The sequence below is a fragment of the Camponotus vicinus genome, unplaced genomic scaffold (assembly GCF_025532165.1).
Source record: "Camponotus vicinus isolate PSW18456_S1 unplaced genomic scaffold, iyCamVici1.0 SCAF_12, whole genome shotgun sequence".
NCBI classification, from domain to species: Eukaryota; Metazoa; Arthropoda; class Insecta; order Hymenoptera; family Formicidae; genus Camponotus; species Camponotus vicinus.
Genome location: NW_028141948.1, coordinates 4,119,925 through 4,133,914, shown reverse-complemented (window position 1 = coordinate 4,133,914; position 13,990 = coordinate 4,119,925). Strand labels below are relative to the sequence as shown.

The following is a 13,990-nucleotide window of genomic DNA, read 5'->3' as shown; positions in this document are numbered from 1 at the left end:
TATGTATTTTTCTTTTATGACTCTCATTAATTGTAAAAGAAATTTAATTTTACTAATTTTATTTTAATTTCGAAAAATAAAAATATTCAGAGCATCGTGAATGTGTATACTATGAAAATTAAAAATATTATAAATTTCCAAAAAATTGTTTTTTCAATTAAAATATTTCTATTTAAATTTGCATGAGTTTTTATTCTTGGTTGATATATAATTTTTTATATCATTATTTTTATAGAAAATTCTAAAACAACTATTTAGCACATTTTAAATACATTTTTTAATATTTTTTTTTAATTAAAATAATACTATTTTGTACAAATAAATTTTACAAAAATATCACTATTAATTCAACAATGCATATAAGAGTTTATTACTAGTGAAAATATTGCTCTATTTATAATATCCGGATATAATAAAATAAACATATCAATTTTTTCCGAAAAATAACTTTTTTGTCAACATAATATGTATAACCAATTTTTAATCTATTATCTATTATTACTTTTTGTTTTTTTACAACATATCTTCTTTTTCATTTTTTCTTTTTCTCTTTCTTTCTCTCTTTCTATTTTTCTTTTCTATTATCTCTTTTCTTTTTCTCTTTTTTCTTTTGTTTTTTTGTCTTTCTTAGAATTGCCATCAAAAATATAAAATTGTCATATTAAAAATATAGAATTGTCATAAGAAACATTATGTGCAAAACTGAAATTATTTTTTGGATTTTGCGATAAAAAGAAAAAAGATATTTTGCTATAAAGAGCAAAAATGTATTTTACAACAGAATCATCATTACAATTTTTGACGAAATAAAAACCAATTTATCAATTAAATAAAATAACTTTAGCAAGTTAAAGATTAGCATTATATGATAAATCGTTTTTTGCTAACCATATAATTATTAACGAAAGGACCCCGCACACACCCTTGTGGAAATTGAATTTCGGTCGAATCGTCTGAAACTTTCAGAAAAGTTAGTTCTTACCATGCTGATCAAAAGTCATAATGGGCATGAAGTCCAGAAATGGCCAGGTTTTGAGATACGTATGGTTAAAAGTCGGAAAAATGGCTTTTTGAGACTAGATTGCTGTATAGGTTACGCAACACCAATAAAGTGTGTGTGTGTAAGCGTGGTAGGTTATTAAGCTTCCGGGTCAACAATAACTTCACATACAATAACACACAGACACACACACACACTTTATTGGTGTTGCGTAACCTGTACAGCAATCTAGTCTCAAAAAGCCATTTTTCCGACTTTTAACCATACGTATCTCAAAACCTGGCCATTTCTGGACTTCATGCCCATTATGACTTTTGATCAGCATGATAAGAACTAACTTTTCTGAAAGTTTCAGACGATTCGACCGAAATTCAATTTCCACAAGGGTGTGTGCGGGGTCCTTTGTTATGGCAGCGTAAACACGCCAATAAGTTTTTTTTCTCTACCTGGAAGATCACAATTTGCACGCGTTCTTCCATTCGATGTAGAAGAATGCAATCTCACATTCTTCAACATTCTTCCTGTTCTATTTCTTTCTTCTTCTTGCGCTTGCCGCGCGCTTTTACTTTCATGGTCGAGGAAAGGTACCGATCAGTGTCAGCATTTCAGTCACGAGGAAGATTTCTCATACGACCATTGCTGGCGGTTAGGTTCCCTTTCCTCGACCTCGAGAAGGCTGTCGATCACAAGAGGAAACTCGTGCATACGTATTGACTCGATACGCCCTATACATGATCATGAGTACCATCGACATTCTGTCAGTCACTAATGTCGATAACTACATATCGAAAAACCTGTTTTGTCTCATTTAGAAAAAAAAACTAATGGAGCTGCTGATATGCGAGTTATTCTTTGCTTTGTAACATGCACTTATTTGAGAATAAATAAATAGTAAACTGCTTTCTTTATTAATTGTAAAATTGATATTAATTTCAATATCAATTGATTTCAATATTTTTTCCTTCTTTTATGTATATAGAATTTAACATAAATTTTGTGTATGTGTGTGTGTGTGTGTATTTGTTACTTTTGGAAGTTTATCTCTCTCAAGTCATATATGTAATATATACAGGGTGTCCCATTTTAACTTGGACAGTAAAATATCTCAAATACTAAGCGCAGCAAACAAAAATGTTTCAGACAAAAGTTGTATGGTTTCAAGGGGGCCATAAGATGGTACCATTGGTTTGACCTTGAAGAGTTATTTGAAGGTCACCTTCAATTTCTTAAATCGAACCTACTATTTGTCATTGCATATTCTTGTAGCTTATCTCGAGAGTTTTCCAAAACACTATAATTAAGTACCTTTTCGTTAAGTACTTTTTGAGTTATGAGGCTTGAAATAATTTCTTAATTTTACATAAACCGTAAAATATCTTGTAAAATATTCATTTTTCGATTATCTTACCTTAATACTTTTATGTACAAAATAATGAGAGGAATCAATTGGTGTAAAGAAAACACATAGTTGTTTTTAAGAAAAAATATGGAACTGTTAATTGCAAATTGATACACGTACTCATATATGTATGTATGTATGTATGTATTTATTTATTTATTTGTGTGAAAAGTTTATTTCAAAGAGACTTGATAATTTTCTCTGTTTATTTCAAAAAGATTTGGTAATTTTCTTCGTTATTTAGCGGTGATCATCAAAATAATACAAGTAAATCGCAAATATTATCATAAAAAATATTTTCTTTCTTAAAAAAGTTAAAATTTACTCATTCTTGTGAATATACATATAGCTGATGCGGTTTGATCACTCTAGCAATAACTTTATTCAAGTTCTGGAACAAGAAACCATTATACATATAATAACATTACGAATTATAATATAAATGCGTATTATCTTGTTTATCTTACCTGAAAAATATCCAATATCTTAATATTTTTTACATCTACAATGCTAACAGGTTACATTCTCGATACTGTGTCTTCATCTATATTTTTGACGATTTCATATTATATGTATATGTGCATGTATAATACATATAATACATATGTGTATATGCGTGCGTACCTGCATATATATATATATATATATATATATATATATATATATATAAAGAAATCTAAAAAAGTGATAAAAATAAAAAATTTAAAAACCGATATGAAATCAATACTATTAGCCAAATACAATAAATTATGTGATATTAATTTGTAACTGATACTAAATTGATACTAAATTGATACTAAATGAGTTAAGATTACTTTAATTCCTAAAGCACTTTTTTCATGATGTATATAATTTTAAAAAAAGTTTTACACAAATTCAAAATCGCATAAACGACCTTCAGGTCGAAGTAAGATATAAAAACTTGGCGTGCTCCGTATTCAAATCATATAGTTTAAAACAGGAAAAAGCTAGATTTTTGATGGGCCCAATATAAAATTTGAAATTAAACTACGGACTGCGCGCGCGCGTAGCTAAATTTCGAACTTATATATCTTGTCTGTATTACCTGGAAATCATCACATAGAGATTAGGCAAAGTAAAATCTCTTTTTTTGTGAGTTTTTTTATTTTCTTTGCAAGTCAAGTTTGATTGTTGCAAGCCGGATTAGAAAGCCTCGGGTCATTACTGGCCTACAGGCTGTCAGTTGCATATCCGTAGTCTAAAGCTTATTTTATAAAAATTGTATTTACATGAAAGGATTAACAAATATATATTGTATATATATATATATATATTGTATATTAAATTTTTTTATTTTATTCAAGATATGTAAACGGGAGGGGGGGGCACGCCAAGTTTTCATATCTTACTTCGACCTGAAGGTCGTTTATGCGATTTAGAATTTGTGTAAAACTTTTTTTTAAATTATATACATCATGAAAAAAGTGCTTTAGGAATTAAAGTAATCTTAACTCAGTATCAATTTAGTATCAATTACGAATTAATATCACATAATTTATTGTACTTGGCTAATAGTATTGATCTCATATCGGTTTTTAAATTTTTTATTTTTATCACTTTTTTAGATTTCTTTAAAGATAAAGATATTTTTTATGTACTTGGTGTATTTTTTACCTTTATAAGGTTTTTTTTTAGAGGGATCTCACCGCTTTTTGTAAAAATTTATATCATTTCTGCAAAAAATATATATGCATTTTTAGTATTTCAAGGCCAACTGCATTTTTGTATTTTTAAATCATTAATTAATTGCCATTCAGTACCTTTACCACGTACTGTGTTTGTATAATGTCCATCAATTATATTTTTACCTTCATGAAAAATTCCATTAATAACTTTATATTTATTCCCACCAATACATATTTTTTCCGTCGGTACAGCTTTAATTTTTAAATCTGTTATTTTAATAATTTTTGTCATTTATTTTAAACAACAATAATTGTAATAATATAATAATAAATACGTAGCTTTAATAATAATAATAATAATAATAATAATAAATCCTTATTACATAATTTCAGCTTTTAATTTGCTTTAATTGTACACATTATATTCGGGCCTTCGATACGGTCGATTCAAATAATTGACATTTATGTACCGATCAATTTATTATGCAGTCGGTATCTCCCGCATAATAAAAAGACACCCCAAAGGAGTTTTTGAAAAATTATTATACGATAAATTAATCTCTCACACGTATACACACACATATGCACATATTACACGTATTGCACGCACATGTACACAAATGATTTTGGCTCTTAAAGTATTTTTGTACACCAAAGCGATAAATGATGCGCGGTGTGAACGTCGCTTGAGGAACAAAATCGCTTGGAATGTGTGCGTGCAAAGATATGTACGTGAGTCTGAACCTTATTATGAAGGAAAATGAAAAATGTCACAATTCTGACATGCGATTATCATTTCTCGGGATTGACTGCATCGATTTTATTCAAACTGGTCACAATCGAAAGCTTGTATTCACATTATATATAGAAAAATGCCGTTAGATTTTTAATTACGGCTTTAGTTTCTGAAATATTTCAATCGAAAGTTTATTTGACGTAAAATTCCGGATAAGCTACTTGGTAGCGCCGCGTCGAGAACAGTAACTCTCAATGCTCGGATCCAATTTTTTATGAGTTTTTTATGTACTTGGCGTCGCGACACTACCATGTCGCTTGATATATATATATATATATATATATATATATATATATATATATATATGTATACAGGGTGTCCCATTTTAATCGATCACCCCGAATAACTTTTTTAATTTTAATTGTAGAAAAAAATGTTTCAGACAAAAGTTATATGGCTTGAAGGGGGCCATCAGATGGTGACAATTATTTGACCTTGGATGGTCTTTTGAAAATCACGCGAAAGTTACCTTTAATTTCTCAAATGGAACCCCTTATTTTTCATTACATATTCTTGTAGCTTATCTCGAGAGCTTTCCAAAACACTATAATAAAATATTTTTCCCTCAAGTACTTTTTGAGTTATAAAACTTGAAATAATTTCTTAATTTTACATAAACCGTAAAATATCTTGTAAAATATTCATTTTTCGATTATCTTACCTCAATACTTTTATGTACAAAATAATGAGAGGAATCAATTGGTGTAAAGAAAAAACATAGTTGTTTTTAAGAAAAAATATGTAATTTGCAATTAACAATTCCATATTTTTTCTTACAAACAACTGTATGTTTTCTTTACACCAATTGATTACTCTCATTATTTTGTACATAAAAGTATTAAGGTAAGATAATCGAAAAATGAATATTATATAAGATATTTTACGGTTTATGTAAAATTAAGAAATTATTTCAAGCCTCATAACTCAAAAAGTACTTAACGAAAAGGTACTTAATTATAGTGTTTTGGAAAGCTCTCGAGATAAGCTACAAGAATATGCAATGAAAAATAGTAGGTTCCATTTAAGAAATTGAAGGTGACCTTTATGTGGCCTTCAAATGACTATCCAAGGTCAAATTTTTGCCACCATCTTCTGTCCCCCTCGAAGTCAAGCAACTTTTATTTGAAACATTTTGTTGTACATTCAAAAATAAAAAAGTTATTGGGGCGGGTAACTTAAAATGGCTCACCCTGTATATGATTTAAAATGAGTTATTTTATCATTTTGATAATCTAGTAAGCATTTAATTTTATATAAAAATATGTCTTACATAAAGATATCAGAATTAGAATCAGAATTAATATATGAATATTTTTATAAAACTGTGTTTTATAAAACTGTTGTGTTATATTCTATTTATATTATAAATGTGTTTTGTTTACAAATTTCAGAGATTTAGAAAAAAGTAATTGATATCGTAATATTAATACGGGATTTTTTGTGATATTTATTCCCTAATAATATCTTGCATAAATAATAGAGAAATTACATCCGGTTAAAAGACAAACACCCCTTTTTTGCGCATCAGAACATCAATTTCTCATTAATTATAGACAGTCGAGAGAGATCTGTCTGTCCTTGACGCTTACAATGGCATCTTTTTTCTTTCTCAGTCTGATCGTGACCCAACTTCATTATATATTCGGCGGCGCTTGCTATGACCTTCGGATTCTTTCTATCATGAATTTTATTGAAATAGGTAAATCATATAAAGACCACTTTTGCGAAATTTTATATCGACTTCGTGTAAGTAACATGAATCAGACCATATTACGTTGTTAATCGTATGACATGACTTGAGAATATATGCTTTTTCTTCTTTTTCTGATGCATTTTTAATGAATTTTAATACTTGCACAAGCATCTCTTTGCAAACATCTCTTTGAAATACAGAATAACTTACAATCGATAGGTGAATCTCTCTGCTTCGATAGCTGAACGTGCCCTTGCTTGTAAATCATGATCTATTCCATAGACATACTCTGTAAATAAAAGTATACAAATAATTACGAACCTTTACGTCTTTTAATTTACGTATATATAAAGCCGAAAATCATATATACTGATATCGTGTAAAATTGTTTACATTTTAATAATATGTAATAATTATATCATAAAAAAATTTCAGCATACAATTTTTAATAATAAATTTGTTTCAGACAATGGTATATTTTAATCTAAAGTTATTAAAATATTATTATTTCAATATCATTATTTCTTTTGTAAAAAAAACACAATTAAAAATTTGTAATAGCGTATATATTTTCCCTATGTATTTAAAATATGAAATAACAATAGAATTAGAAGAAAAAAATCTTTGACATACATTTTGTAAATTCACATATGTTGCTTTAGAATGAAAATTGTCATCAATTGTCAAATCAACGCATGTACGAAACACATAAAAATACACGAACGAAAGATATCACGTTTGATTATAAATAAACAAGAATTGTGTACTTATTGAAATCCTTATTTCCCTTATTTCAATTTTTGACATAAATTTTGACGTTACGAAGTTACATCGATTCGAATATTTTCTATGTCTGATTTTACGTGCTAACGAGAGAACAGTTTCACTATTGTTCTTCTTTTTCTTTAAATTTGTAATACCAACCCCGTTTCCTTCGTTACATAATGTGCATTTAGGCAATATACTCCCGGATGAAACAAAACCATATAGTCAGTGCAATTCAAGAAATATTTTGTGATTAATTCTATATATTTACGTTATTTCTTAATGATTTCTTTCCTTTTTTTAAAAAACTACATAAAACTTTAGTCATCAAGAATTACAATTACAAGATTAGTCAGCACGTATTTTTGCATAAAAATAAATTCAATGTTCCTGTTAAAATATAATGCCAGATAGCCAATTAATTTATGTAAATATCAAAGGTACGCTGGCACTGTAATTAATTTTCTTCATATATTTCTTTTTTGAAATAATATATTCTTACATACATTACTTATCCATATATATATATATATATATATATATGGATAAGTAATGTATGTACAAGAATATATTATTTCAAAAAAGAAATATATGAAGAAAATTAATTACAGTGCCAGCGTACCTTTGATATTTACATAAATTAATTGGCTATCTGGCATTATATTTTAATAGGAACATTGAATTTATATATATATATATATATATATGTATTTTTTTTTATTTTATGAGATATATTTGTATGCAAATAACTAAGTACATTAATACCGAAATATTTTCGAAAACATTTGACGGAATAATAAATGAAATAATATTCATATATATATGAATATTACTTACATGGAAAGTAACGTACATGCTATACGAATATTGCATGGAAAAAACGTATTTCTTTTAGAAGATATTCTATTTTAAATTATTATTCGCGACACATTAATATTCGTAAAAATACATGTGAAAGAGCTTTTAATGCTTAAAGAGATCAGAAGTTAAGAAGACTTTAAGAAGACTTGACTAGAATTATTTCACAATAGAAATATAAGAAATTATATATTTTCTTAAGAGTATCGCGTATTGATATACGATATTCTTAAGTACATTTACCTCAACTATCGTTAAGATATTGAAATTACAAATATTATGTAAAGAGCGACATAAATTTATGACGAAATAAAAAAATTAATGTTATCGTGTTAAAAAATGCGCACATATGAATAAGTAATGTATGTATTAAAACGCAATGCTGTTTTTGCAGTGAAATGTGCTTACCAGAAATATCGAATAGATTGACTGGCGATAATATCGCTGGCATCACGATGATTAGTGTACACAGCAACACCAGACTGCTTCTGAAATCAAAATAAAAATTACATCGTTTCTTATTAGTTCAATCAAATTTATAAAGGACTGTTGAAACAAAAGTAATGTACGAATATTTTTTATACTTATACGTATTTTATACATATATTTATTTTGGAATAATTATACCTATATGTATATTGAGACTAAAGCATCTTCTAAATATCTAAATTATTAAATATGGGAACAATGAGTTATATACATTATTGAAATTAATCTTAAAAGGAATATCATTAAGTTAAATTAGATGTTAAAAGTTTAACACGTTAATTCAACTTTCTAAAGAGATATTAAAACATAAAATGCGCATAAAAATAGATCTTTCTTATTAATCTATATAAATACCAGATATAAATCCAGAAAGAATATATTTATAGCAATAAGTAAAGTGTGCAATTTAAATTAATTAAGATAACTATTTGTTTCCACTCATAACATTGCGTATGATGCAATTCTAATGAATCCATAGCATAGAACATAATAAATCATGATGTAAATATTGTTTGGTATGCAACCAATTTAATTTTTTAAGAATTACATAAATAAAGTATTATTAGGTATATATTATTAGATATTATAAGTAAAAATGGAAAATCTCATGTAAAATAAAATTACATTTTCTATTTAACCCTTTATTTAACTATCTTCAATAGACCCTTTATTTATCTATCTTCAATAGACGATATTATACATATCCGTATTAGTTACTCGTAGTTAAAGAATTAAGTAATGTAGCTGAATACGTAAATAATGATATTATCGAAAAAATGTAATCTAAAAAATATTTTTTTATTACTATAAATTCTTCAAAATTATGGTGTGATAAAATACATTTTAGAGAAAAAAAGTTATATTCAATATAAAAAAACTGTAAGGAATTATTCTCTTTTTCTTGAATTTGAAAATAAAATGAATTTTTTATTGAACTGTGTAATATAATATAATATAATAAAGTATTAAATTTTTACAAAACAATTTTACTACTTTACAAGTTTAAATACCTTTGGTTTTTTAGAAAAATTATTACACTTATTTTTTTATTAGTAAAATAATTATAGTGACAATTTTCTCAAACAATTTTCTCTAACAAATTATTAATTAAACAGCAAAAAAAATTTATAAGCATAAACATTAAAGTTGTCCAATAAATTCTCGAAAATGTTTGACGTATGACATTCTGAATACTTCCAAGTAGCCATATGTACTTTCTCTGGGAGAAATAAAAAAGAAAAAAAGAAAGATCTCGAGCACGAATGAATTTACCGTGTTCTGAAACGCGGGAATCCACTTACTCGGTTTGACCGGTCTTTAATTCCAGTCTGGATCTTATACACTAAACATTGATCTTTACTTTCACACATACAACTTTAAATTGTTTCGATTGATCATATATTTTAGAAACTAAAATAAAAATATGATAACATATCTAATATAATCTTGTGATTGTTTTGACTTCATATATATTTCACAGAAATTAAAATCAAACAAAATAACAACATCTCTAATATGATCAAATATTATAAATGATTGTGACATTATGACATTAAATATACAAAAAAGAAATATATATGTATACATGCGTGCACATGTGTTTACGATTGATCTTTAATATAGATAATTATTAATTAATTTAGTAAAACTTCAATGAGAAATATTTGTGAATATGAAATTTAACAATTTAAAATATAATCTAGATAACATATATACATAAAAAATATCAAATTTCCATATGATTGAAAATGATTCCATCTCTTCTTTTACGCTTTCAGATATAGTTTAATTGAGTTAAATCTTTGATAAATTATCATCCATTCATGTGGAAAACATCTCACAAATCGTATATTTTCTTTTCCAAAAATATATTACCGGCTCATAAAGTAGCGACAAATATGAATATATACATTTCAAATATATCTTGACAAAAATATTACGTACACATATATAAATGATTAAAATGAGAATCACTGACTTGCCAATCGTCACTTTCAATAATAATACACATAAGTGAATGTTAGTGCCTTAGCTAGCCGGTAGGCATTTGCGGACCAAGCAAAATCAAACCGCAGGTTAGACATCCAGGAACCACATCGAGTTTCCCGAATGCCAGACTAAGGTACTTATTCGTGCACGCTTCCTCCTTTCAATGTCCGCATGCTTATAGTCGATATACAGCGAAGAGAGAGTAGCCTCTGCCACTGGCTACATCAAATACTTTTTTCCTTTGTTCTCTGTTTGCAATGTACATACATATACATATATAATTTGTAAATATATAAAATATCTTGAAAATTTACAAACAAAATAACATTATTGAAAGCGATAGACTAATAAATAATAGCTATATGAGAACGACCATGCATAATTTTGAGAATAATTAAATAACAAAATATTATATATTTAATATTACATTAACTTGATTCTACTATGAACTTGTGCAGGAAAAAATATTAAAACATTCTTTTGAAAAGAATTTTTCAATTTATTTTTTCATATGAAGTCATCAATACAATAATCCATTATTGATAAAATAGATTTGTTCTATTTTATCAATAATGGATTATTGTATACAAGATACGCGAGATTGTTATTCTACGAAATATAAAAAGATACAGACGATTGCTTTCCGTTGCTACGTGGCGCGAGAAGTTGCAATTGCAGAGGAGCGCGCGCGCACACGCACGCGATAATTCAGTGTCAGTGGGTCAACGGAAACTGGAGAAATCTTTCTCGGGGATACGCACACGCGTCCTCGAGATCCCGCGTCTCAGGCAACGGTCGTGTCTCCGAAAAATATCACTCCAAGAATCAACTGTTGTGCCGATAGCTCGAGTATCATCGAACGAAGTCATATTCCACTTGTATTAGCAAATCTAACATTTCTTCGATTTTAGTTATGTTTATTACTGTAAATATATTATTTCTGTACTCATATATATATAATATATGTACACACACACACGCGCGCACACATACATACATACGTGCGTGCGTGCGTGCGTGCGTGTGTGTGTGTGTGTGTGCGCGCGCGCGCGTGTGTGTATACAGGGTGTCCTAGACCACCCGTACACCCCTTTTAAAATGAAAATAAATGGCTTTTGTCAAAAATCGCGAACAATTTTTAAGTAAATCGGGTACACTCTATCAAATGGTGATATTTTCAACTTTTGATTCCGACCGGAAATACGCCATCCGGATCGGAAGTTGAATTTTTTTAGGGGAACATGGTACTTTTTATTACAGATTCGAATTGTACGTGAAAAAATAAGAAACTTTTGTATCAAACGTTTCTTCTGAAAGTACCTCTGTCAATCTTAAAATTGACCTTGAAAGTAACTGTGATAAACTTTCAATAATTAATATTTCTATTATTATTACAAAAATCGTTACATGGAATAGGATTTCTTTATTTAATTTACTGCGCTCTACCTCCTCACAAGTGCGTGAGCTCGTGCTCAGGGACACCCTGTATATATATATATATATATATATATATATATATATATATATATATATATACAGGGTGTCCGATTCGTGAGGGACCAAACGAAAAGTAATGATAGATTGGGTCAAACTAAGAAGAAAAGTCCTCTACCATTTTGCAAAATTCGCAATAATTATTAAGTATTAAGCAAAAATGTCACATGAAGGTTTAATTTTTTAAATGGAACTCCCTATTTTTTATTATGTATTCTTATAGCTTATTTCGAGAGCTTTCCGAAACACTATAATAAAGTATTTCTTCATTGAGTACTTATCGAGTTATGAGGCTTGAAATAATTTCTTAATTTTACATAAACCATAAAATATCTAGTAAAATATTTATTTTTCGATTATCTTACCTTAATACTTTTATATGCAAAATAATGAGAGGAATCAATTGGTGTAAAGAAAACATACAGTTGTTTGTAAGAAAAAATATGTAATTTGCAATTAACAATTCCATATTTTTTCTTACAAACAACTGTATGTTTTCTTTACACCAATTGATTCCTCTCATTGTTTTGTATATAAAAGTATTAAGGTAAGATAATCGAAAAATGAATATTTTACTAAATATTTTATGGTTTATGTAAAATTAAGAAATTATTTCAAGCCTCATAACTCGAAAAGTACTCAATGAAGAAATACTTTATTATAGTGTTTTGGAAAGCTCTCGAGATAAGCTATAAGAATACATAATAAAAAATAGGGGGTTCCATTTAAAAAATTAAACCTTCATGTGACATTTTTGCTTATTACTTAATAATTATTGCGAATTTTGCAAAATGATAGAGGACTTTTCTTCTTAGTTTGACCCAATCTATCATCACTTTTCGTTTGGTCCCTCACGAATCGGACACCCTGTATATATATATTCTAATAGTATTATATATAAATATTAAATATAATAAGAAATCAATATATTATAACATAATTTTGTTAAATTATTTTACACACACACATTACCAAATATATTATAATTATATATAACATAATATATTAAAATACGTATAGAATGTAATAGAAAACAATAAAATGTATCTTCGTAAGTGATTTTTGCAAGTAAATGATTATAAATTTCTTGTTATTATTGTTATCTAAAAATGAGAAAAATAAAAAAGATAATAATATATCAGTTACATAAGTGCGTTTTCCTTTTTCTTTATCAAAGAGTATATAAAAAATTCGAAGTATATTTATGTGTTACGCAGTGTGCCCAATAAAAATGGAGAACAGATTATCATGAATGAATATAATAGCTTTAAATTCCCCCAGAGAGAATATAGTAGCAAATAACAACGACATTCTCGAGGAAGTGTACGCGAGTGAAAGTGCTTATAGGACATTCGCCTAGAGATTCATTCTGACGGCACGTTTGCTCCATGAAAAAGGAAGTTGTTGCTTAGCTGGTACAAATATATAATGTATGTGATCCTTAATATCGACATCGAAGATCGTTTCTCTTATATGACCAAATAACATCATGATTACTTCGATACAAAATATATGTATACCGATACTTCGATTATTACGATACTATATTACGCCGATTATTATGATACTATATTTACGATACTCCAATGTATATAAAACTCAATCAAACGTACATATAGAAATCCGTTTCTTTAAATAAAAATAAAATTCGAAGAACAATGTAATGTTAAGCAATTTTACTGAATCTGAGTCAATAGTTGAATTTTCAAACTATCATATAGAAACAGAAATGCTTAAAAAAAACAAGTGTAATAAATATATATTGTACATATATTTATTTGATTATGTATGTGTAGTGTTTATAACTTTTATTATATTATTATTAAAAAAATAATATCATTATGTAATTATAACCAGTTTA

General features: G+C 27.4%; 1 protein-coding gene across 2 annotated transcripts in view; it reads right to left on the bottom strand.

Moving 5' to 3' along the window:
- The window catches only part of LOC145963505 (uncharacterized), a 74,076-nt gene that overhangs the window by 21,181 nt on the left and 38,905 nt on the right, over window positions 1-13,990 (bottom strand). For both annotated transcript variants that reach the window (XM_083085530.1, XM_083085531.1), the window contains exons 2-3: window positions 8,566-8,645; window positions 6,745-6,823 (exon numbers count right to left, since the gene is read on the bottom strand). In XM_083085530.1, coding sequence (XP_082941656.1) covers window positions 6,745-6,823; window positions 8,566-8,645 — 159 coding nt within the window. The remainder of the gene's footprint in view (window positions 1-6,744; window positions 6,824-8,565; window positions 8,646-13,990) is intronic.